At 43.8% G+C, this 23,411-nt stretch overlaps 1 protein-coding gene across 9 annotated transcripts in view; it reads right to left on the reverse strand.

The window, feature by feature from the left end:
- EYA1 (EYA transcriptional coactivator and phosphatase 1) overlaps positions 1 to 23,411 on the reverse strand; it is a gene marked incomplete at both ends in the record, with an annotated part of 278,470 nt that overhangs the window by 25,121 nt on the left and 229,938 nt on the right. For 6 of the 9 annotated variants that reach the window (XM_081111745.1, XM_081111752.1, XM_081111751.1 and 3 more), the window contains one exon: positions 19,666 to 19,755. The exons of 2 other annotated variants lie outside the window; for them this stretch is intronic. In XM_081111745.1, coding sequence (XP_080967871.1) covers positions 19,666 to 19,755 — 90 coding nt within the window. Of the gene's footprint in view, positions 1 to 18,684; positions 18,787 to 19,665; positions 19,756 to 23,411 lie in introns of those variants that run through there. One more of the 9 variants, XM_081111753.1, reaches the window with a different exon arrangement.

Raw genomic sequence — 23,411 nt, forward strand, 5'->3', positions numbered from 1 at the left:
ACAGACCAAGGTCCTTGCCATTTTGGAATTAACATTCTAATGGGACAGGCACTGTAACAAAAGAAAGCATGCGAAATGCACACCATGACCGACAGTGTGAAGTGCTAAGGAGAAAAACTACAGCAGGTTAGGGAAACATGCAGTGCTGCGCAGGTGCCTGGGTAAAGGGCCTCGCAGGCCAAGGAAAGAGCATGTGCAAAGGCCCTGAGGCCAGGGCAGGAGGGAGGAGCAGAGGTGGGAGTGCGAGGGAAAGAGTTAAATGGCTGGCAGGGAACAGCAAGGAGCTGGCTTTGGGAGTTTTAGTAAGTGATGAGTCCCTGCACTGTAGGCACCTACAGGTTAACAGAAAAGACACATTAATTCACTGCACAGGTGACAATTCCAGTTGTGGTAAATGCTGCAAAACCTCCCTGAAACCCAAAGGAACACCCTCCTGCTGCATGGCTGACTTCTATTAGTCCAAGGGGCGGTGTGTGTGTGTGTGTCTGAAAAACAGAAATTCTATTTTGCTAGATCAGGGAGGCGGAGCAGGGCCCACCACTCATCCTTGTTGCTTCTGTGATGAAAGCAATCGAACAAAGAGAGAAATGGTGGATGACTAGAGATGGTTCACAACCACGAAGCTGTGGCCACAGAAACAAAATCCAGCTCTGTGACCCCAGACTGCCAATGCGGGACCTCTCCTTCCCATGGCTGTGGGCTGGGCGGCGGCACTCAATGGAGAAGCTGCCCTTCTGGCTAGGAAACACCCCGAGGTAGAGAGGCAGCGGAACTAGGGAGCTCATGAGTCCCGAGAGCTGAGAGGGAAGGTTCCTTTACCCCCAAGTTATAGTTGTGAGAGCTCGTCTGGGGCTGGTTAGGGATCAAAGATGGGGGCGGGGGGTGGGGGAGGTATTTTTTGTTGAGGGCCTTCCAAAGGAGTGTCAAATCGACAATATATTTTGCATAAAGGCTCTATATCAAGTCAGCAGCTGAGGGATATGTACTTGACGCTGTTGTTTAGCCGATGTCACGTGTCCCCCCCCCCCCCCAGCACAAACACACCTAAGGAAGAGTCAGGCCAGGGCTACCAAAAGGTTACAACCAGTCACTGACGCTAAAGCATTCTGCCCACTGTTCCCGGCTGCAGAGGTGCCCTCCCTCTGCCAAATCCTACGCCCCAGGGATACGCCGCCCGCTGGCACTGCCTGCCAGTCTCCCCTGTGACAGTTTGTACTCCTTGATAATTACGATTCCTATTTTGCCTTTCTGTGGGGGTTCTGCAGGCTCCTATATTTTTCACACAGACTCCGATTTTGTTATGTTACTTATTTGGAATGAAAACAATGGCATTTCATAACCCATTTTACAGATATGAGGTGAAGATGCAGAGAAGTTAAGGAATGCAAGGGGAGTGCTGAGACACTGGGTCTCAGACCCCAGCTCCCAGGCTCCCTCAATTTCACACCAAGCAGACAGCTGCCCCTCCACGCAGTGACCGCGACCTAGGTTTTCCGTTGTTTTGAGCTTAGGGGACCCCAGCTCCCACACGTAGCCTCCTGTGTCCGCCCCACTCCTGCCTGTGCCCAGCATTTGTGACCACAGCCTCCCGGCCAGGAGCCCCCTCCTCCTCACCACCAGGCCTTTCGATGACTGGCACTTGGAAGGGAGCGCCATTGTGGTGACCAGGTCTTTGCCAGGGTACAGAGCACAGTTGTAGGTGGTATGAACATAAGCATTAGTGTGGTGTTGACACAGCACGTCCCAAACAGGAGGTCTGAGGCCCAGGAACAAGGATTTGGCCACAGTCACGGCAGGTGGTGACGATCAGAGAGGCTCGGTGCTGAGCTCCCCGGTGCTACGTGCAAACCTCCGCTCCACAGGGCAGACCCCCGCCATCCTCCAGGTAAACACCATGAGCCAATCGACCAGGGGACCGGGGCCTACCCTTGGTGGCTGCCCTTTAGGGTCCATGGCCTGTGCTTCGCAGAGGAGTAAATGAATAAAATTAGCAAGCCTCGGGGAGTGCCGGTCCTCAGCTCCGGATCTAAGTGCTCATGGGTTAGAAATGCCCACGTGGATTTTGGGGGGAGGGAGAGGGAGGGAGGGAGCGGGAACGGCCAACATGTGGAGCAGCCGAACACCAGCTCCGGTGCTGGGAGTGGGAAGAAAGCCGCCATGCGCAAAGGCACACTCGCTCTCAGAACTCTGGGTGTGCTGTTATTCTGCCTTTTTGGTCATGTCTGTCATTACTCTTGGCACTGCCACCCAAGCTGACCTTCTTCTGATCCATCATCATCTCTGGCCTCCCAGGGCCGGGCCACAGACATGCTCTTTGGGACCAAGCCCCAGCAGTCACTCCAATTTTGTTCAGGGCTCATATGCAAAATATTAAGTTATGGCTGAATTTTTCTGCAAATATTTATTCTGCTTTGATACCGTCGTGGTTGTACTTTTTCCCCCCAAGACGTTCACTTGTGCCATAATGATGTAAAAATACACCCTACCATTCAAGTTAGTTTAGGAAAGTTAATAAAAGGAATTAAGACCGTCACAATGGGTCCTGCGTCTGTGCCAAGCACAGTGACGGAACAGCCAGCTCGCTGGGGCGCTGCAGCCCCGAACACGACACTAGAAACATAAACTCCACGTAAACTTGGAGTCTGAATAAACAGAGACTCCACGAAGACGTTGAGGTTGGCTGCATGTTATGAAAGGGAACAATATGAAAATGTTACCACCACATCTTGGGAGAAGTTGAACTATACAAGCCCGAATTCTGCTGACCGGGGCTCTATTTGCTCCATTCCCCAAATGTACCAGGAGGAAGTTAACAGCATTCTGCTGGCTAATTTCAACGCCTCCCTTTACAAAGTAAAAAGCGGGAGGAGAAAGGAGTGGCTAGAGGACGAGCTATTTCCTTGTGTCCCTACACGAGTGTCTGCTGAGACCGCTGGGAGGGCACGAGGATGGGTCTCCTGTCCCTTCTTTCCGTCATCGAGCAATTATCTCCCCTGCTCTGACCTCCCCACTGAACACTACGGATGCATGCTGGGGACCTTCGGCATCTACAGGTTCCTGGAGATAAGTTTTCCTTTTGTTTCTAAACAAACAAAAAGGTGAGACAGATTGCAGGAGTATTGCTAGTACGTCAGAGGCAAACTCACACAAATTGTCGGAAAGCTCTGACAAGTGGTCGGCAATGCTGGAAAAGGAAAAGGGGGGACAGTCCCTTGTGGATCTGCCCACACTCCCCTCTTTCTCACAGAAAATCAAAATTGCCCAGATGGCCTTCCAGGGTGACTGGGACGGGAGTGGCAGAGGTTTGAGGGGAGTGATGTCCACGGTGGCTTTTGGCAATAACTCCTGACTCCCCCTAGATCTTTTCATAACTTCTTTGGAAAAATAAGGTAAAATGGGTCACCCCTAGAGATTCCCTGTGATGCAGAAATTCTATGTCGGGGCCAGGGGTAGTCCAGAATCAAGCCCGTTGGTGGGAAAGATGTGTAGAATCCCGCTTCAAATTCACTGACAATCAGATTCCACATGGCAGTTTCTGTGGTTAAGAAATTCTGTCCACGAGTCAGTACATCTGCAGAAACCAGGTTTTTCCTTGCGGATTTCTCTCTGCACAGCGGAGACTGTTCAATCAACGCACTGAGTGTGTATACGTTACTGATGTGCAACAATATCATTCCAACGTGCTTTCTACAGCTGGGCCCCAGCCCTCACTCTCAGACAGACGTCTCAAAGAGCGTTTGCACTGCTGTGCCCTGGTGCCCTTCCAGGAGCGGCTGCAAGCGCTGGGCTGGGCTGGCAGCCCTCCTGCCTGTCTGGGGTGCATCTCGAAACCATCTGATTGCCCTCGCTTTCCCACCGCACACTTCCTTGCAGAAGAAAGGGCGCAGGTTTCCCATGGCTAAGGCACAGGATACAAACAAAGGAGGTTTTGAAATCTGCCTCATTACTTCTGACAATTTGGGGAAATGCGAGTTGAGGGATTAAAACATACCTGGTCACATTTAAATTCCCACTCTACACCATCTACTCGGCATAGTATCGCGTAGCATGGGCACTAACATGTGTTGTGAGCCAATATTTAAACATCCCAATCTGTTCTGATTGGATGACACAACTATAGAAACCAATTCGGGGGAAATTTTCAAATCTTAGAAACTGGTAAGAGGAGTTTTAACGTCTATTTTTGCGATTTGGTAATAAGATGCAGTTCGTGAAGACAAACACTGCTTTTAATTATTGTTTCTTACTTACAAAGCAGTATTTTAATAGTGTTACAATATCCTGTAGGGCTTACCTGAATGAGAGAGTTTACTAGAATTGTGTTTACATTAGCCAGACCTACTGCTTATACTCAAAACCCAAGATCTGAATAACAGTAGTTTCAACAAAGGTAAGAGATTAGCTATTTCAATATGATTCTATGTAGATGGATGTTCACAAAAGTTAGAGAATAAAATCTTTACAGAAGGTACGTGAAGATGGCATATTAAGGCAAAAGGTAAGTCGAAGTGCTTAAGCTATGTATGCACCTGTACAGGAAGTTAGGGTAAATGTTTAAGATCACTAAATGAAACAACACTCAAGCTTATTGTTAATGGTAATTAAAGAAAAGATGAAAACATGCTTTTAACATTTTAGTATTTTCTTCTAATACCAATTCCCGTTAAAATCTGCCCATTGAAAATAAGACGTCATGATAACATCACTTGAGCGTGTCGCTCAAAGAAATCCAAAGGAATTACATGAAGATGATTCCTCTTAGCCAGCAGCCGTTAATAAATCTATGTCAGTCCCACTTTGCCCAGAGTTCCTTCCCTCTCACCACAAATACCTTCTCTACCATGTGATCACATGAAATACATTTGTCTTTATTCACACTCTGAACCTTAGGGTAAGGAAAAGACAGCCTTACTAATGGAAGCCAGAAAGAACTGAAAATAAGCTTTCAAAACCAAACGGGCTTACTCAAAAACGGGCTCACTATTGTGTCTCTAAAAGCAAGGGATTAATTTCAGTGACAATTATGGCATATATTAAATTTGATCTAATGATACCAACACATAATTTACTTTAAAGAAGTTAAATATCCAGCGAATACCTGGTATCTAATGCTACTAGGTCCATTTTTACTGTGTGTTATGTTTTGTGCAATAACAGCGCACGCTGTTTCAGTGTGTTTGTAAGCCCCACCTACATGCTGTTCCACACAAAGGGCTTATGGCCAAAGGCAGAGCCTCACTTATGGCTCAGCTCGTATCAGAAGATTTAGCTCTTTACAAATTTGTACAGGAGCGAGTGAAAATGTCCCATACCCTCAACTACAAATTAAGGGCCATACGTGAGTGTTTGTAATATGCCAAATTGTAGTGGACAGGTTTATAATAAAAAATATCATATTTTTAATTGTGTCATATAATGTAAAACAAAGTATGAAGAGGAAATATTAAAGGCTGACTATATAAAAAATAACCCAGAACCTTAAAAATAATAAAGGCAACTCAGCATATATCAAATATAAATGTAGAGTCAGGACTACTCTTAAGAATAAACCTTTGATTTACGCTGAGGGATTTCTCAGTCTTCGATGGGTTTGCTCAGACTTTTGCAAACATCATTTGTCATCGGCAAGAGTGTTCTTTGTAACTCCTGTCGCCTTTCTTTTAGATCTATTATTCCTGCTGAGCGTACCTACGTAGAAGAATCTTTCATCGTGACACCAACTCTACTCTTGCTGTGAGTAATCACAGTCTCATAAAAATCATTCTTTTTATCGCAAACTTGCCGCCAGAAGCAAGGAGAAGTACCCAGACCAGGAACTCTTTTATCCTTGTCTGCAATGCTTTCCCTTTAACCCTCCTTTGAAGAAAACCAAATAATGTACTAACTTGGAAAAAATGAATCGCGTACTAATTTATTCACAAAGTGTTTAACTACAAGTTTCAACTTACACGGAATATTTCTGTTTTGCTCACATATAAAACAATGAACTAATGCTATAATATGACTATGTCGTATTTTAAGAAAGTTTTTTTTTTTCCTGGAGCAATTTTTCACTCTAAAATTAAATGTTTGCAACAAATAAAGAGGTTCCAGTTCATGACCATTCCATGTCTATTGATTCATCTTTATTTAACTGCAAACTCTATGTCAATACAATTTTTAAAGAAATATTTGAATGTATTTGGCTTTAGGTTTTAAGTGACTTTTATACATGGGGGAAGGAGTGAAATTTGAAAGTTTGGAAGAGATTACTTTATCAATTTTAGTTAACTTATAGCATACAGCCAGATGATTTTATAATAATAAATACTCAATTTTGTATGAAAGAACGTGTAGCTCAGAATAACATCCTTAGTTGGGAAGTTAATAAAAGCCCTCCCAGCCGATTTCCTCTGCCACATAATCATTATTGACTCCGGAGAGAAAAGTATGCAGGACCGGACATTGGCCCTTAAAAAAAAAAAGGTCCCCCTTGAGCTGCAGGAAGGTTCCGTCATCACCTCCCTCACTGTCAGCCCTCTGGGGAGAGGGGGCCTCCGCGGGGCACTTCCTTACTGAAAAAGTTCCCTCTCTTCCCAGCATCAGTGGGTCTGAAATTCCAGCCCCTGAAGTCATTCCTTTTGAATCGTCTTTTATAAGACAAAGACTTCAGGTAACGGACATTAGTTAAGCCCCTTAACTTTGGTGTGAACTGTCCTATCTGATAAGTTTCCCCCAGCACAGGGAGCTCTGGGGTACCCCAAACCCTGGGGTGTCAACAGGGAAAGAGGAGGAGGAGGTGCCTGAAAGGAAAACTAAGAAAAACTTTTGTCCACACTCATATTCTGATTCCCTAGAAAACAACCTCTTTTCCCATGATGTCATTTTTAAAGCAACAAATAGGGGCCGTGCATTATTAAAAGATAATATAGATGAGCCCTGGCCAATGTGACTCAGTTGGTTGGAGCATCATCCCTGGCACTGAAGGGTCATGGGTTCAATTCCTGTTCGTTTTGGTAATTTATATTATTATTCAGGAAAATGCTATATTATATACCACCAATATGGCGTTAATAGTATATATGTTATATATTAACTGTGGAAAGACCTCTAGAAAACATATAGGACATGCATTCTGTATTCTTTCATTCATTTGTCATGTGTTCAACTAATGAAAGGCCACCTACTCACACGCCAGGCACCCAGCACACAAAAATAAATGAGGGCAGATATTTCCAATGAGGCTTCATAAATGTGGGGAAGAGCTGGAGAGAGAGGGGACAGGGGAGCATCATAAATTTCTCTCGGGAAGGAACAGAATCTCTTACAAATGAAATGGAAATGGAACACATCACATGTCTAGTCCTTGTTTCCACCCATCCTGTGCATTACCTCATTCAGATACGTTTTTCTCAAAGTGGGTTTTGCTCCACCAGGAAATACAATTTCCAATGTCTGGAGTACAAGCTTCTTAGGGGCCGGTGATACATATCACTTCTGTTTCTATCTCTGCCTTTGAACCAGAAGGTATTCAATAGATGCCTTAGAAAAATTACATCGCAAAGACTATTTTCCAGTGCCATTGGGCCTTGGGCTTGCCTCTCCAGTGCCATGACTGTCTGTCTATCTCACACACCCACTGCCAATTGCATGACCCTGCTAGGCCGGTCTCAGTCAGCCTGGCCGCCACTCCCTCTTTCATAAGGTGATAGTTTATCTACTGCTAGCTGGATGCCTCTCTCTCCTCTCTCTCCTGTCAAAGAATGTCCCCTGTTACCCTTCTATTGCTTTCTTTTCTTAGTCCCTGATGTACGCCTGTCACCCACTGTCTGAATGACAGTAGCAACAACTATTGAGAGCCTGCTGTGTGTCAGGCACGGTGCCAGGTGTATTACATGCTACTTCCAATCCTCCCTAAAACTCCACGTTTGCTGGAGGGGGAAATGAAAACATAGAGATAACTTCCGTGGATCCCATCACGTAGTAAACTCTGTGAAGGAAGAGAGAACTTCTCGTGTCTTTTTCTCCCTCTTTATTTTCTAAATAGGATTCTATTTCTTCCTATTTATTTTCTATGTGGGCCGAGCACATAGACGATACTGAATGAAGTCTTCCAGACAGTCTGATAGCCAGGATTTAGTCATGAAAGACTCGGTGACCCAATCAGACATTAACTGATAATGTTACTGCATTATGTCACTGAAGTGTTAACTACTTCTAGTTTTATAAAAGTACATTTATTTTTTCTGATTATAAAATGAAACATACTCCTGTAAAAAATGCATGCAAAACAGAAAAATACATAAAGAAATAAACTTCCATTGCCTCCCTCAGCAGGAACCACTGTTCGCATTCTTCCGCCGTCCTTCCTGTCCTCCTATTAGCTCATTATCCAAAGTCTCTCACTTTCTTCACAGAGCTTGCATGCTAGTAGGAGATACCACAGGCAGGTAAAAGCCAGATATGTGTTTTGTAGCTACTTTCCCCTCCATTCAATAGGTAATAAACATCTTTTTATATCACTTAATCATCTATAATATCTTTAAAAAAAATCTTCACCCGAAAACATGCTTTCATTGATTTTAGAGACAGAGGAAGGAAGAGGGGGAGAGAGAGAGAAACATCAATCAGTCGCCTCCTATATGAATCCCCACAGGGGATAGAACCCACAATCAGGGTATGTGCCCTGATCAGGAATCGAACCCATGACCCTTCAGTGCATGGGATGATGCTCCAACCAACTGAGCCACACTGGCCAGGGCTCTTCTATATTCTCTTTTAAATTGCCATATACTATTCCATTTTATGCATGTTTCAAATTTCTTTTGACCAAGCAGTGGCTGACAGTTTCCAAGTTTCCTTGGATGATGAACTTCAGTGGAGCAACAACGATCCATCCTCCTCCAACTCCATCGGCAGCACCTAAAAGAACGCTGGGCGCACAGCCCCGTCGCTGCTTCGTGAGCGTTCTGGTGAATGACCCCTGGGATGCACGTGTGTGGACGTGTCTGTGACATTCTTTACCTCCTTCGGCTACGTTAAATTTTCCTTAACTGATTTTTTAATCACTTAGATCATTGAGTCTTGTTCATTTCATACGATCTGCTTAGAACTCTCTCCTCTACAGCCCGGCCCACAGGCCCTGCCCACGGCTGTCAGTCCCCGATGGCCGTCTCCGGGTCGCCCGCATCTCTTGGAGGACTCCTACGTATGCTGGGCTCATGCCATTCCAAGCTCGAGAACAGGATCATTGTTTTGCTTACTATCATTTTTACAAAATTCCTCTGTTTCTGATCTCAATTTTTAAAAGTTCTCTTGGATTATGGAAAATCCCTTGTCAATTTCCAGAGGGTCATGACCAGTTATGAGGAGTGACTGAATAGCTTCGTGATTGTAAGTAAAATGAATTATTCATTTTTGCCACTTAGAATTTAAATAATTTCCCATCTCTTTTAAAGTAAATGTTAGAATGACTACTTTAAAAAGAAAAAATATCCTTATTTCACTACACCTCTACAAACTCTTGTCACACACATGCTGATAAACACTATGCTTCAATTGTGAATTTTCCAAGCTACTCCTTTTTCTGCTTGGCAGTAACATCTTAGCTACAAGCCTAGTAGGACTGCATGCATATGTGTTTAAAACAAACAATTCCCACCAATCGAAGCAGATGACATCTCGGACATAAGAGCTCCGTTTAACTTTCGGACAAAATGCGGATACTGGAAGGTAATTCTCAGGCAATTATTTGTGAAGAGGCAAGCGAATGTACAAAGTCATGTCCACCAAAACCAGCACCCTCTTCCCCTGCCCGGCCCTCCACCTGCCTGACGAAGGAGCAGCCCATGGTCAGCAGCAAGGACCCAGGCCCGAGAGCGTTTCCTTAGCCCAGTGATGGCGAACCTTTTGAGCTCAGCGTGTCAGCATTTTGAAAAACCCTAACTTAATTCTGGTGCCGTGTCACATATAGAAATTTTTTGATATTTGCAACCATAGTAAAACAAAGATGTATATTTTTGATATTTATTTTATATATTTAAATGCCATTTAACAAAGAAAAATCAACCAAAAAAAATGAGTTCGCGTGTCACCTCTGACACGCGTGTCTTAGGTTCGCCATCACTGCCTTGGCAGGTCCCTTAGCACGCGGACCGGAGCTTCGCCCAGATAGAGGCTCCATTGTGGCCGCGGAAACGGAGCGTCTCCAGGGGCTGCAACCTAAACACTTCTCGGGAAGTTGAAGCTTCAGGCTTTCTCTTGCACGGGGCACTTTAAAAGAAGAATTCCTTTCTCGACTAAGCAAACTTCCTCGGAAGGTAATCTGGCTGGACAAAGTAGCGACTCTCCCAGATCCAGGACGAGCCAGCACCTGTCAAAATCAAGACTTTGAACAAAAGGTCTGTCATCTGCGACACCCGAAGGTCGGTTTCACAGGATTTTAAAATAAACGGACAGCCACCAGCCAACTCTGGGGACGCTGCAGGCGCATTTCCATTGGAGGCTGCGAGGGGAAGGCGCTGCTGCTCAGTGAGGCTCACCAAGCGGCCGGCGCTGGGCCGGGCTCCACACCCCGTCCCTCCTCCGTGTCCTCAGTGTCCCCGTGCGTCCCTGAGGCTGGTTAGCGGTGGCGGCGAGAAGGCCACGCATCATCAGAGCGAGGACTGACCTCGGCTCGCCCATCCCTGAAGCCTTCACTCTCTGCTGAGACCACACCACCTCCCGCTGCTTCACCCCCAGAATCAAGAGACCGGCAAAACCGGGACGGCCGTTTCCGCGCTGGCTCAGGATCCGTTTGCCAGAATGACCCCCTTCGCTCTACGTGAGTCACGGACTTTTCCCAATCTGGAAATTTCAATACATATTTTTGTGTTCCCAAAGGAAAATTTCACAATGGGACTCCTGCTCTGAGCTCACTTTTCTTTTTCATTCAATACATTCTTCCCGGGAATCTTAACTAATTTCACGTTCAATTCTTCCAGTTCAGTTCTCTTTCCTGAGCTTCAGGCCTGCACGCACAGTGCACACTGGAGTCTACCTGAAGGTCCGACATGGACTTCAGATTCTACATCTCAAAACCCAATTTAGCATCTTCCTTCCAAAGCCAGCCAGTTTTCCTGTTTGTTTTTTTCATGGTTACCTTATTGCTCAAGCCAGGAACTCAGACTCTCGCTTCCCTCTCCCCTGCGTGGAGTGTATTTCCCAATCCTTCAGAGGACTTTCTCAATGGCTTTCACATCTGGCCCTGCACTCTGTCCCCACAAACAAACCCCGTGACCTCTCACCCAGATTGTCGTCACCTCTGACGTCATGACACAGCTCATCTCCATCCTGGAGGGGTGACCCTGCCTTCAGTGTGAAATCTGACTTCTTCAGCCGAAGGGCAAAGCCGTCCCTGGCCTGGCTCCTCTCCCTTCCCCATCTCACAACCGCTCCACGTGGGCTCTGCGCTGACAGCTGCTCAAGCTCTGTTCCGGAATGTCACGCGCTCCGGTGCCACTTCCCTGCGAAGCCATCGGGTGAGCCACCTGCCTTTAGACCCACTGCCGTCCTGTGCGTCCCCATCACGGGGCTGGCGCACTGCGACGCAACTGTCCTGCCTCTGTCTCCGTCGGGCGCCCGGGCTCCTGGAGGGCCGCGGATATATTTCGCCTCCCCCACGCCCAGCACAGAGTCCCGAATGGAGGGCACACGCACACTGACAGCACGGGAGCTCCTCTCCTGTAATGCGGGGGCTGCGGGATGCCATTTCTGTCTGTTCAAGGGCAGGGATTTATAGTCACACATCTGTCTGCCCACTGTCCGCCTGCCGGCCTATCTGTTTACCTACCTACCTATCTCCCAACTTCTTCAAAAGTGAACTTAGGCTGCTTGAGTAGCTGCTGTTGGTTAGACACAGAGGGCAACAAAGCTTTGAAAGACCCCATCAGCGCAAACGCCGGTGGTGGGCTCTGCTGTGTTCCATCAGCGTGTGACACCACCAAGTGCCACTGCGTCCTCTCCGTGGCTCAGGAGGACCAGCTGGTGTGTGAGCAGCTAGAGAAGTTCGGTGTCAGGGCGGTGACATCTGGGATAGGAAGCCCTTGTTCCCACCTGAGCTTGACTGTGACCTAAACCGGTGGCTTTGGGCAGAAACCACTTCCCTTCAAGGCCCCCATGTGCGACCTGGAGACGATAAGGCTGGGCGCACAGTGCCGGCAGGGACTCACAGCCCATGCTTTTTGTTGTTGTCAGTCCTCACCGAGGATATTGTTCCATTGATTTTTAGAGAGAGTGGAAAGGGGGGGGGCATCAACGTGAGAGAGACACATCGATTGGTTGCAGGCACCCTAACCAGGGCTGGGGATCCAGCCTGCAACCCAGGTATGTGGCCTTGACTGGCATCGAACCCACAGGACCCTTCAGTACTGAGGCCGCCACTCTATCCTCTGAGCCAAACCAGCTAGGGCAAAGCTGGTGTTTTTGCCTGACCTGAGAATTGCTTCCCTGAAGCCTGATGCCTTCCTGCCGCCTGAGCCGGCCGCCTGGCTGCACTCAGGGCCTCAGGGCGGGGCTCTGCTCCTCACCACACACGCACCAGCAAGATCCACGGGCCTCCTTCAAAACACGAGGCCAGGATGGCACAAGGAGAGAAAGCTCGGCACAACCTGAGAAACACGTGTCTTTTTGACTCGAAGCCAACACCCTCATCTTCCAGCAAAGGACAATATCGAGGAGAGATGGGAGCAAGATACGGGAGCTCTGAACTGTCCACAGTGAGCCTCCCCTCGAGAAACTGGGAGGGGCGGAGGCGAGAGTGAGGAAAGAGCGAGAGGCCCCGGGTATGCCTGGGACCCTCTGCACTTGTGACTGAACCCGGCTGACTTAGTTGTGTTTTCTGCTGGGATTTCTGTTGGAAGGCTACAGGGTGATTTGGGCAGCAAAGCCCTTATTGTCTCCTACCCTTCATCCTCTGCCCCCCTCCCTTTCTCCACCCCCCCCCCCACACACACATATGCATCGCCTGCCCTATTATCACCATCTCACACCGGAGTGGGGACATTTGCTATAGTGAATGAACCTGCACGGACACATCATCGTCACCCAAAGTCCGTGGTCTACACGAGGGTTCACTCTTGCTGCCCTACACTCTCTGGGTACCACAGCATCATACAGAGTAGTTTCCCTTTCATCCTATGCATCCCTCCCTCCCCATCACCCCTGGCAACCACTGACCTTTTTACTGTGTCCATAGCTTTACCTTTTCCAGAACGTCATATAGTTGGAATCATACAGTATGTATTTTCAGAGAATCTGCCATAAATTTCAACACTAAGGCTATGCTGAAGTGTTCAGTCTGTTTTTGAACTTGAACTGTGAATATTTTCCGTATATTTAATAAATTGTCTTAAACTTTTTTCAATAAAGATGTACTTAATATGTTTCATTATTAATTTATTTGTGGACCTTTAAACTATTTCTATATTTTAATGTTAAAAATCACCTTTTGGCATTTGTAATACCTTAACTAATAATAATAAAAAAAATCGCCTTTTGGAAGATACAGTGTGGGCCTAAGTGGACTTCAGGAAAGTTTTGAACTGAGTTAGAACCTGCCACTGGGTGGCCATGTGACCTTAGGCAAGTTCTTGTTCTAACCACCCTAAGCTTCACTTGGCTCCTCCATAAAATGGAGCTAAGAATGGTGCTTTTATGATAGAAATATCAGGGGATTAAGTGGAATGATGTATGTAGAGCACTCGGGACAAGTCTTCAGTGAATGCTTACTACTCTTGTATAAATTATCTGTCTACAACTCTCTTTTCTAGAACATAAGCTAAAAGTGGAATTACTCAGTAAAAGGATCAGACATTAAGGTACTGAATACATATTATCAAACTGCTTTTCTGAAATCTTGTGTCAATCCATGTCCTTATCAGCGGTGTACACAGCGTTCATCTGACTGCATTGTAGACCATATGACTGATTTTAAATCTTTCCAATGTGATGTCCAAGAGGCGGACTATACTTACTCTTTGACATTTCAATTACTAGAAGTGAAATCCAACACTTTTCATTTCTTTATGCTGACAATTTGAATGCTTTTCTCTTGTGATTTGTTCATATCCTTTCTCATGTCTGCTACTTATATGAGTTGCTACTCATCTTTTTTAATTTTGTTTTTATTTTGTAGTTACTGCTATTTAAAATTATAATTAAAAGTTTACATGTATGGCTATAACAAAAGAAGACTCTTAATTTTTAAATTTAATTGTATAATCTTTAACTTTTCAGAAGCCTATTGTATATTATAAGGCTATTGTAATAGACTCCTTTTTAGTTTAGAAACTACATATTTTTAGTTTCCTGTATATGTCAAATCTCCAAAAAATAATATTTTAAATCTCATTTTATTCATTGTAATTTATTCCTTAATGCACTGTCCCAAACTCCTAGGACAAAGCTGAGTAATGGAGCCAGCAGAGGGCTTCCTTATTTTGTTTCCATTTCTATGATAATCTGCCTCTGTTATTTTATTGTTAAGAACAATGTTGGCTGTTGGCGTTAGGTAAATATCTTATATTACGTTAAAAAGCTATATACTTTGACTTAACTTTCTGATGAACATCAGAATTAAGAAAGTCTTTGAATACATTTTCATATTTCTATTTTTTACTTCAGATAAAGATGACAGGATCTTGTGGAAAATGAAGAAGAAATAAGAAGAATGCCTAAAATATCCAGTAGTAATAACAATGGATGAAATATGGGAGTTGTTTCTTTTTGGCTATCAGTTACAATATAGTTAAATTCAATACACATTCATTGAGTTTAAAACACATGGGTTGCTTAAAAAACTCATTTTGCCCCTGAACTGAGGATGTTGATAGTATTTATTATTTATGTTAACTAAAAACATAGACAAGGCCAAGCAACCTACCCTAAAACGTAGGGAGACAAAGTCAACTCTTGCCTTCAGTGGGGAAGGAAAGAGCAATCGCTATTGTATTCTCAGATAACAGACAAGAACTCCACCTAACAAACACACATTTCATGGTATAAGGCAGGATTCTGGGTGCTATGGAGGATGATACGAGGATTAAAACAAATGTGTGATGCTTTATGTTTGCTAAATGGATCAGGAGAAAGTAAATATGTATACAAAGCCTGTGGACAGAGCTGAGCATGCTGAGGGCATATACGTGTGTGTGTGTGTGTGTGTGTGTGTGTGTGTGTTTGGTATGGAACCACTGATCTGCCCCACGCTTCCATGTAAGTGGTGCTGTGTGCAGAGGGAAGGAGAGCACAGAGCAGGCTCCTCCGCAATGTCTTCTTTGCAGGCACGGAACCCTTTCCCTGGTAGCGGGATCTGAGCCCCAGCGCCCACACAGGCCGGAGCCTGGGCACCAGAGGTTCTTCCTGTTCATTTCTAGAGGCTAATGCGCTTTCTAGGTGAAGTCTATGTTTTTCAAGTCAAAACATCAGCTTCTGAATTAGTTTTAAACGTTGACACTTTTGGAAGCAGGCACATCGGGTCACTATCTCCCGAACGCTTCCCCTGCAATGGACACTTCTGAGCACGGGCATGGCTGACAGTAAAGAGAGTCTTTCCCAGCTGAAAACTGACTTACAAACAAGACCTATGAAAACAATTGAGAGGATAACATACATTTTACAGTAATCAGATATTACTGCAAATTTGAAGACTGAATTAAACCAAGGGGAAACTAATTGCTCTGCTTTGTTAAAGGCAATCCTTACGGCGCTCTCCTTTCAGGTGTGGCATGACTTTGAGACTGTCCACGGAGCCTTTTTTTGGCCTTTGACTCATCAAACCCAGGCTCAGAGAGACCAGAACCTTCTGTCCCAGACCTTTTCTTAACAGAAAAGATAAACACAAGAGGCTACAAGAGCAGGTGCTCAAAAACGGGGCCTGGGACAGGAGTCTACATATCGAAGGCCCGAGAAAGGGTGTGAGTCTTCACCTTCTAATCCGGACACCAAAGAATCCTCTCACTAACCAATGCACAACCTACAACCCAGAACCCACAACACCAACGCGCGAGGAGAGTGCAGGAGGGAGTTCCCACACGGCTTCACATGGCCTGGGGACTGTGCTCACGACACCCTCACAGGTCCCTGTCTCACCGAGGACAAGAGGAGGGCACCTGCTACTTCCCAGCCGGAGGGAGTGGTAGGGCTGGCAACCCCAACGCCTATGAAATGGGGTCACTTACCATAGGTGGAAAGAGAAAACTCAACATCAGCTTACGCCTTATTTTTATTTAGACTTATATCCATCTTGATGCAATATTTTCCTTTAATTGTGGAAAAACCTAGCAGGAGAACTGACCGACGCAAGCTAAACTGAAACGTTATTGTATACAGAAGGCCTGTCCTCACTCTGCACATTGCCTTCCCATAAAAATCCAACAGAAAGAACTCTTTCTCCATTCAGTCAGAAAGAGTCATACGTTACTAACGAAGCTGAAAAAACCCTCCAGTTCCAGACTGTCATTCATAAAAAATGATTTCCATCTAAGCATCATCGTGTTGCACACAGAGACCTTTTGGTAAGAGGATATGCTAGTCAGACTTAGAAACAGGAAAGCCAGAAGTACACCAAGTCTACGCCCTTCTATGATGGGGAACTACTATTTCCTTTGATAATTATGTCCCCCTGTCACTCATGTTCCTTACCTTGTCAAACATATTTATTAGTACCCCAAGTCCAAAATTTCCCCTTCGTATCTTTTCCCTGGAGTGGCAACAAAATTAAAGTGTGATTGCTTTTATGAATAACTGTCACTGACAAGGTGACCAATGACTTTTACAATGAAAACAACTAACTTTATTTCATAAAGTACAATTAAGATGTTTGTAAAATCATATCCCAAATTTCCTAAAGACTATCCTAATAACCATTTTAAGTGCATGGCCTTTCCTTGATAATACAAGGTCGGATACTGGAAGGCCCTCACATCGTGTATTTCGTTGTTCAGAACCTCTCATAAGCCAAAGCTGTGAACAAACCATACTACACAGAGGGAATAACTGAGAAACATTAAGATTGTAAAAGAAAATGAGGCCAAATGTCAACAATAAATTCAGACATCACACTTGAAGCTAACAGATAGTTAACCTCCTTGAAGTTACTTGTACTCTCGATCTTAAAAAGCTAAAAATGTGTAATTTAAATATTCCTCTCCTCTACCATAGCATTGCTAACTGGAGTGTGAAATCAAGCATTACCACATCGTTTCTGCCTGATGAGATAATTTTGGTTTTCTTAGGAGGATTATGCCAATGCACTTATTTTTGCCAGAAAATAATTTTACTTTTTATTTCGCAAGAAACTAATATTTGCAATGACCAATTCCAGTTGTGTTGACTTGCAAAACCATACGATGAAAAATTGAAATAAGTATAAGAACCAATTTATTTTTATATAATATTACTCAAGTTTAGAGCAAGAAAACAATTTCTAAAGACAGAGGCTAGCCCTAACCGGTTTGGCTCAGTGGATAGAGCGTTGGCCTGCGGACTGAAGGGTCCCAGGTTCAATTCCGGTCAAGGGCATGTACCTTGGTTGCGGGCACATCCCCAGTATGGGGTGTGCAGGAGGCAGCTGATCAATGTTTTTCTCTCATAGATGTTTTTAACTCTCTAGCCCTCTCCCTTCCTCTCTGTAAGAAATCAATCTATATTTTTTTAAAAAGACAGAGGCTAAATGTATCTTTTATACTCTCGCTGATACCTTTATAGTTTTCTCAAGTAAAATGACTTAAAGTCAACTTCTGTAAAGTTACAAGCTTAAATAATTTTTCCATTATTGTTTTCATATTTGGTTGAATCATATCTTCCTTCTCTTTTCTCCTTTACTTCTCATAAAAAAAAAAAAACAGTCCTCATGCCAAGAATAGAATCTGATATTTGAATAACTGTGTAGACCCCCTAGTTATTTTTTTTAAATTGGGTTTATGGAAAAACTATATTCTTTCCATCCCTAACGCAGAACTTTTAATATATACATTTATTTTAGACACTCTTTATATGCAGTTTAGTATGAATAATGTCAATAAACAATAATCGAACTATATTAAATCAAAACTAAGTTTGGAAGTTTATATTATACCAAGTTTGCCCAACTTCTCACTTTTCACCACATAGTTTTGGCACGGTATAGACAAGCGATGGCATTTTTTAAAGAAGGTAGAGTTCAAAAACAATAGCAAATTACTGCTAATTTCTTCTTGATGGGTGCTATTAACACCTATTAACATCAATAAGAGGAACAAGGTTGTTTCCAGCACAAAATATCAGTCTAGTCTATATCATTTAGAAACAAATGAAAACTTTGGAAAGGAATCTGAACATACCAGTAAAATATAAGATTTTTGTGTGCTGTTCTTTGATGAAGTGAATCACAACCATAAATCAGAAACAGCTTTTGAAAATAAGTATGACTATCAAGCTTTTCTAAAGGCAATTCTAAACTTGTCACTCACTCAAACATTTCCACCTTAGAAAGTACTAATGCCTTACATGCCATTTCCTTAAGGAAAGCGGACACTTTCAAAGGCAAGAACCTTTTGTCTTTTACCCTAAGCATAAAAAGAAATATTTCAGTAAGGAATGGAAGAAAATGAAGCGCATTTAAATAATCTCTTTGTGCTGGAAGTTGCCAATTCGTCTGCGAGCAGTTTCACTGCAGATGAAAAGAAATCAAAATACAGGGCAGATGTTGAACAAACCGCATTTTCGTTCTGTCACACACCGGCATTTTTCAAATGATTTTGGCTCATCTATTAAATAAGGTGCATTTTGCTTGATTTTGAAAAGGGAAACATCAGGAAATATTTAAAGGCCAATTGCTGCCAATTAACTTCGATCAGTAAAAGTTCTACTTGAATCTTTCAGATTCTTCTCCTGTCTGAAATAACACACATTTATAAAATCTAGCAAAACAACAACTTGATGACGAATGGCTGTTAGCAGCTCTACCACAAGCTCGCTTAACAGCAGGATTTAAATAAACAACTGTCTCTATTAAGAAGGGAGTGCAATGTAGTTATAGTCACGTTGTCTGAGAATGGAGATATGAAAAACAATATTCTTTATTCTTAAGAATGCTGCTCATCAAGACCATCACGTTTGTCACTGCCCATAACGCCTTCAATGAGCCATCTGACACGTTTCCCCCCAAATGATGATGGACAAATAAAATCATCAGCAGTTTCACATGAGAAATCCTGGTGCCCCAACAGCAGAGATCCGACTGAAATGTCATGCAAACGACAGGGCCAGTGAAAAAGGAAAGCACCCAATGCAAGACAGTGAGAGCCTGACATGAACCGCATATGCAAGTATCACAAGCTCTGTTGGGTTCTAAAGGCAATTCATCTCAACGGTGATGATGTAACCGAGAAATCTGTAGTTTCTGCTAATCAACACAACAATATTTAAGATCTTTGACCTCAAATTTTCATCCTTATCAATGGTTATATGGCAATCTAATTTTGAAACACAACAGTCCAAGTAAAGCATAACAAATACCATGAAGGCAAAATGCATTACTATATACTTAGCAATTACTTTGCCTCATTATCCCAATTATATATTCAAAAATAATATCCCCTTATTGTAAGAGCAATCATCCATTTTCAGGCATACAACATGAAGTTTATATAAAATAACTGAACTTACTTCTAAGTCATTAAAAAATAGATGTGTGTCTGCCAAGTTGAAAATCATTTCTTCCATTCGCAGTCCAAGGGAAACTGAAGTAGGTGGATCCTAAAAGAAGAAATTTTACAGGTCAAGAAAATGTATTCTTCAGGTGACATGAACTATATTGTCACATTAAGAGGGAGTGAGTGTAGGGAAAGGCCCAAAGTGATCGTTGGGCGGCTTGGGCTCCAGTTGCCTTTGGTGTGCATGATTTCTTCTATATGCAAACTTCAATGATTTATTTTATTTAAAAAGTTCCCCTAATTTTGTTGGTACTTTGCATAAGGAAGAAATAACTTGCTGCTTAAAATATTAAAAAATATATAAAATCTAGGGTTACTTAGACATACTATAAAGTAGAGGAAATTCAGCTTCGCACTTAGGTTTCAGGAGCAAGAAAGTCAGTGAATCAAGAAGACATTGCTTACATTACACCACAATCCATTAAACATGTCTAAAAGCATTACCACAAATATTAGAAAATAGGTACAATATACATTCACTTCTGAAGGGCAGTAATTTTTTATTGATTCAGACTGCCTGCCAATTTTGAGTATACTTAAAAGTAGGAAGTGATGGCCACTCTGACCACCTGGCACCATGCCAGCTCCGGGAACATATTTAACATTCATGTGACACTATCCAGTCATCAAACATCCAGTACAATACACAGAGAGATCCAGTGACTGCTACTCAATGCCTCACAGAACCCATACCCTGAAGACATTTATTGGCACTGAGGCAAACTCGGGGGAATATGGAGATATTTTCAGATTTTATGGTGTTGCTGTATTCCTAATGTAACATGCTGAGGAAGCAAGATGGGTCATGATGAATATCCTGCACAATCATGAAGAAGGAAAAATCATTTCTGTCGAGAAAATATTCAAGGATGTAATGTGCGTGTTTGAAAGTTTTATTGACATTCTAATAACAATACCAACTTTCACAGGTCCGGCACTGTCACATTTTCCCAAAGAACAATAATTTCTGATATACTGTTTTATTATTACAGCAAACTTTTCAGAGAAAGACGGAATCTACCTCACCATCACTGATCAGGGAAATTGGAACTAGAGAAAGCATGCTTTCACACAGGGCACGCATCTGGCTGGTGCACTCTGTCTACCACGAATCCTTGAGTCTTATTTTACAGTCAGGGACACAAAACCCAGAGAAAATAAGATTCTTGTTTTCTAATACTGTCCGACGTAAACCTTGTATGTTTTCTTTATTGTCTTCCTTCCAAAGCTCAAGAGGTGCCTGGCTTACACTCTACTGTCCATGTATCCACAGTCTATCATCCCGAGGATTTACCCCAAGTGCCACTCATGGGCTTTGGGAAGTCGCGGGAAGTGACAGGGAGGAGCCCCTGGCCCTGAGCTCACGTGCCCTCTCCTGGAGCCTCAGCTTGCCCATCTAATAAGTCAGACGGCTAGATGCAAACACATTGTTCTCAGAGAATCAATGGAATAATTTCTTTCTTATAATAAAAAAAAATTCTCGTCTCTTAATTTGGCACAATCATACCTGCTTGTACACCTGGGGAGAGCGGGCCTGTGATAGGGCGAAAGGGGCAGAGACTCCTTGAATGCCTGCCAGGGGCCAATCAACTGTGGGCAAGGGAGGCGGAGTCAACCCTGCCAACCCCGCCCACCCACAGCACTAGCCCCGCCCACTCCTTGCCAGCTTGTCTCAGAGTCTAAACAGAAATCCCAGAGGAGGGCTTGGCACCTCTGGTCTCAATTCCTCTCCTGCGCTAGGCCTCCTCTGCCTGCTGACTGACTGAAAGAAGGCAGAGAACACAGAATCGCCAAAGGTCGGGGCTTAGGTTGGCACGGGGTTTCACAAACACCCCGGGGTTTATAAGAGGGCAGAGGGGAAAGACACACCAAGGCCACTGAGTGTGTAAGAGCTGTGTGGGAGGGACCGCAAACCCTTCCCTCAACTCCCCTGTGCGAGGACTCACACTCCTTAGCCCTCTCCAACTGTCCCTGAGTACCACCACCGAACACCTATGACATTGCATTGGTTGGGAAGAATTAAGAACAGTTGACAAATAAGTAAAGGCAAACTCGCGTGCACGCTGCTTTCATGGGGAATGGCTCACTTGCTTCCATTCGCAGTATCAGCAAGCATGCTGGAAAGGCACATCCTCAAACACACCCCGGAGCAGAATTACCAGTGGGGGCAGTTCAAACAGCTGTTTCTAAAGCAAAACACCTGACGGAGGTGTTTACTCCCTCTTGTTCAGGCCAATAAAAGTGCGCTGAGTTGTCGCATAACCAGGCCCATGAATCTTTTTATGTGGCGCGCAGAAGAGTTTCACTGCCAATTCCGGAATTTATGTGCCATGGTATTGTTACTTTTGAAGGAGCATTATTCCTCCTTGATATGGTTGCTTATTTACGCCGCCATCAAAAGAACTACTGCATTGTTTGCTAATATATAGCATACTTAACTTTTCTTCATAAATTAGAGTAATGGCTTGCCAGTCGGAATACTAATAAATTTTAAAGGCTTGTTCAGTCTCATGGTCAAATACGACACAGATGTTGGCCTTATTTACCTCTGAATGTTTTTCTCTTTTGTTATGAGCTTTCATGCCTTCACAGTGTCTATCCCTGCCACTCCACCGTGTTGTGAACCGTCTACTACACCAAGAGAACAGCTTTCAGATTTAAGTGGAATGAGAGAATTTTAGAATAGGAAGGGGCTCTAGTTGAGGGAGCAGTGTTTATCAAATATTTTTCAAACCACGATCCACAATAAAAAAAATATATTTTACACCATGTTCTAGAAATACCGCCCACTCGCCCCCCCGTCTCTCTCTCTCTCTCTCTCTCTCTCTTTCTTTCTCTCTCTCTCTCTCTCTCTCTCTCTCTCTCTCTCTCTCTCTCTCTCTCGCACACACACACACACACACACACACACCACACAGCTGAAATAATGTAAGTTTGGCAAAAGGAGCCTCTGCTCACTGCATGGGGGGTACTCTGATATTCCCCATTTCATGGCCCACTGACGTGTCACAATCTGCAGTTTGGGAAGCTGAGCGGGGGTGGGGGGGACCCCACTTCTGATTGGAGAGATGGGAAACCTGGCGGCGGTGTGATTTGCTTGCGGTGACAGAGCTGGCAGGGCGCAGAGCCGTCTCACGCTCCGTGTTTTCCCTAAGAGCAAATGAGCAGAAGAGCAGGCAGATAACCGTGTCCGCAGATTTGCTTACACGTTCTGGCATCGGAGTTCTTCTCACATCGAGGTCCGCTTTTATTTTCCTGTTATCATAATCTCCTAATACTTTCCTAAGTTTTCAAATATGTCTGACACAAACCAAATGCGACAAAAGCTCACACTGAACAGTTAATAAGTTAGTCATGGCTTGATGGCTTATTTGGGCATATTTAGAAGAGGAAGAAAAACACATTTTTTTTTTTTAAGACCAAAACTGAGATGGACCAATCACCACATCTGGCTTAGTCTTACTTTTCTTGTGCTTTTTGCAAGAATGAATTCCAGGGCTGCAGTTATGAAATGATTGCTTTTAAAACACCAGGTTTTGTTCGATCACTTTTGAAAAATTATAGAACTTTGCTTCCACATCAAACAAACATCTCTCTTTAAGTAAACTTTTCTGCCAAATCTTTCCATTCTTTTCTGAACTTGACCCCTCTGTGGCAGTGGCCAGTGCTGTCCTATCTTGACATTTCTCCTTCCCTGGT

The sequence above is a fragment of the Myotis nattereri genome (assembly GCF_964212035.1).
Source record: "Myotis nattereri genome assembly, chromosome: 17".
Lineage (NCBI taxonomy): Eukaryota > Metazoa > Chordata > Mammalia > Chiroptera > Vespertilionidae > Myotis > Myotis nattereri.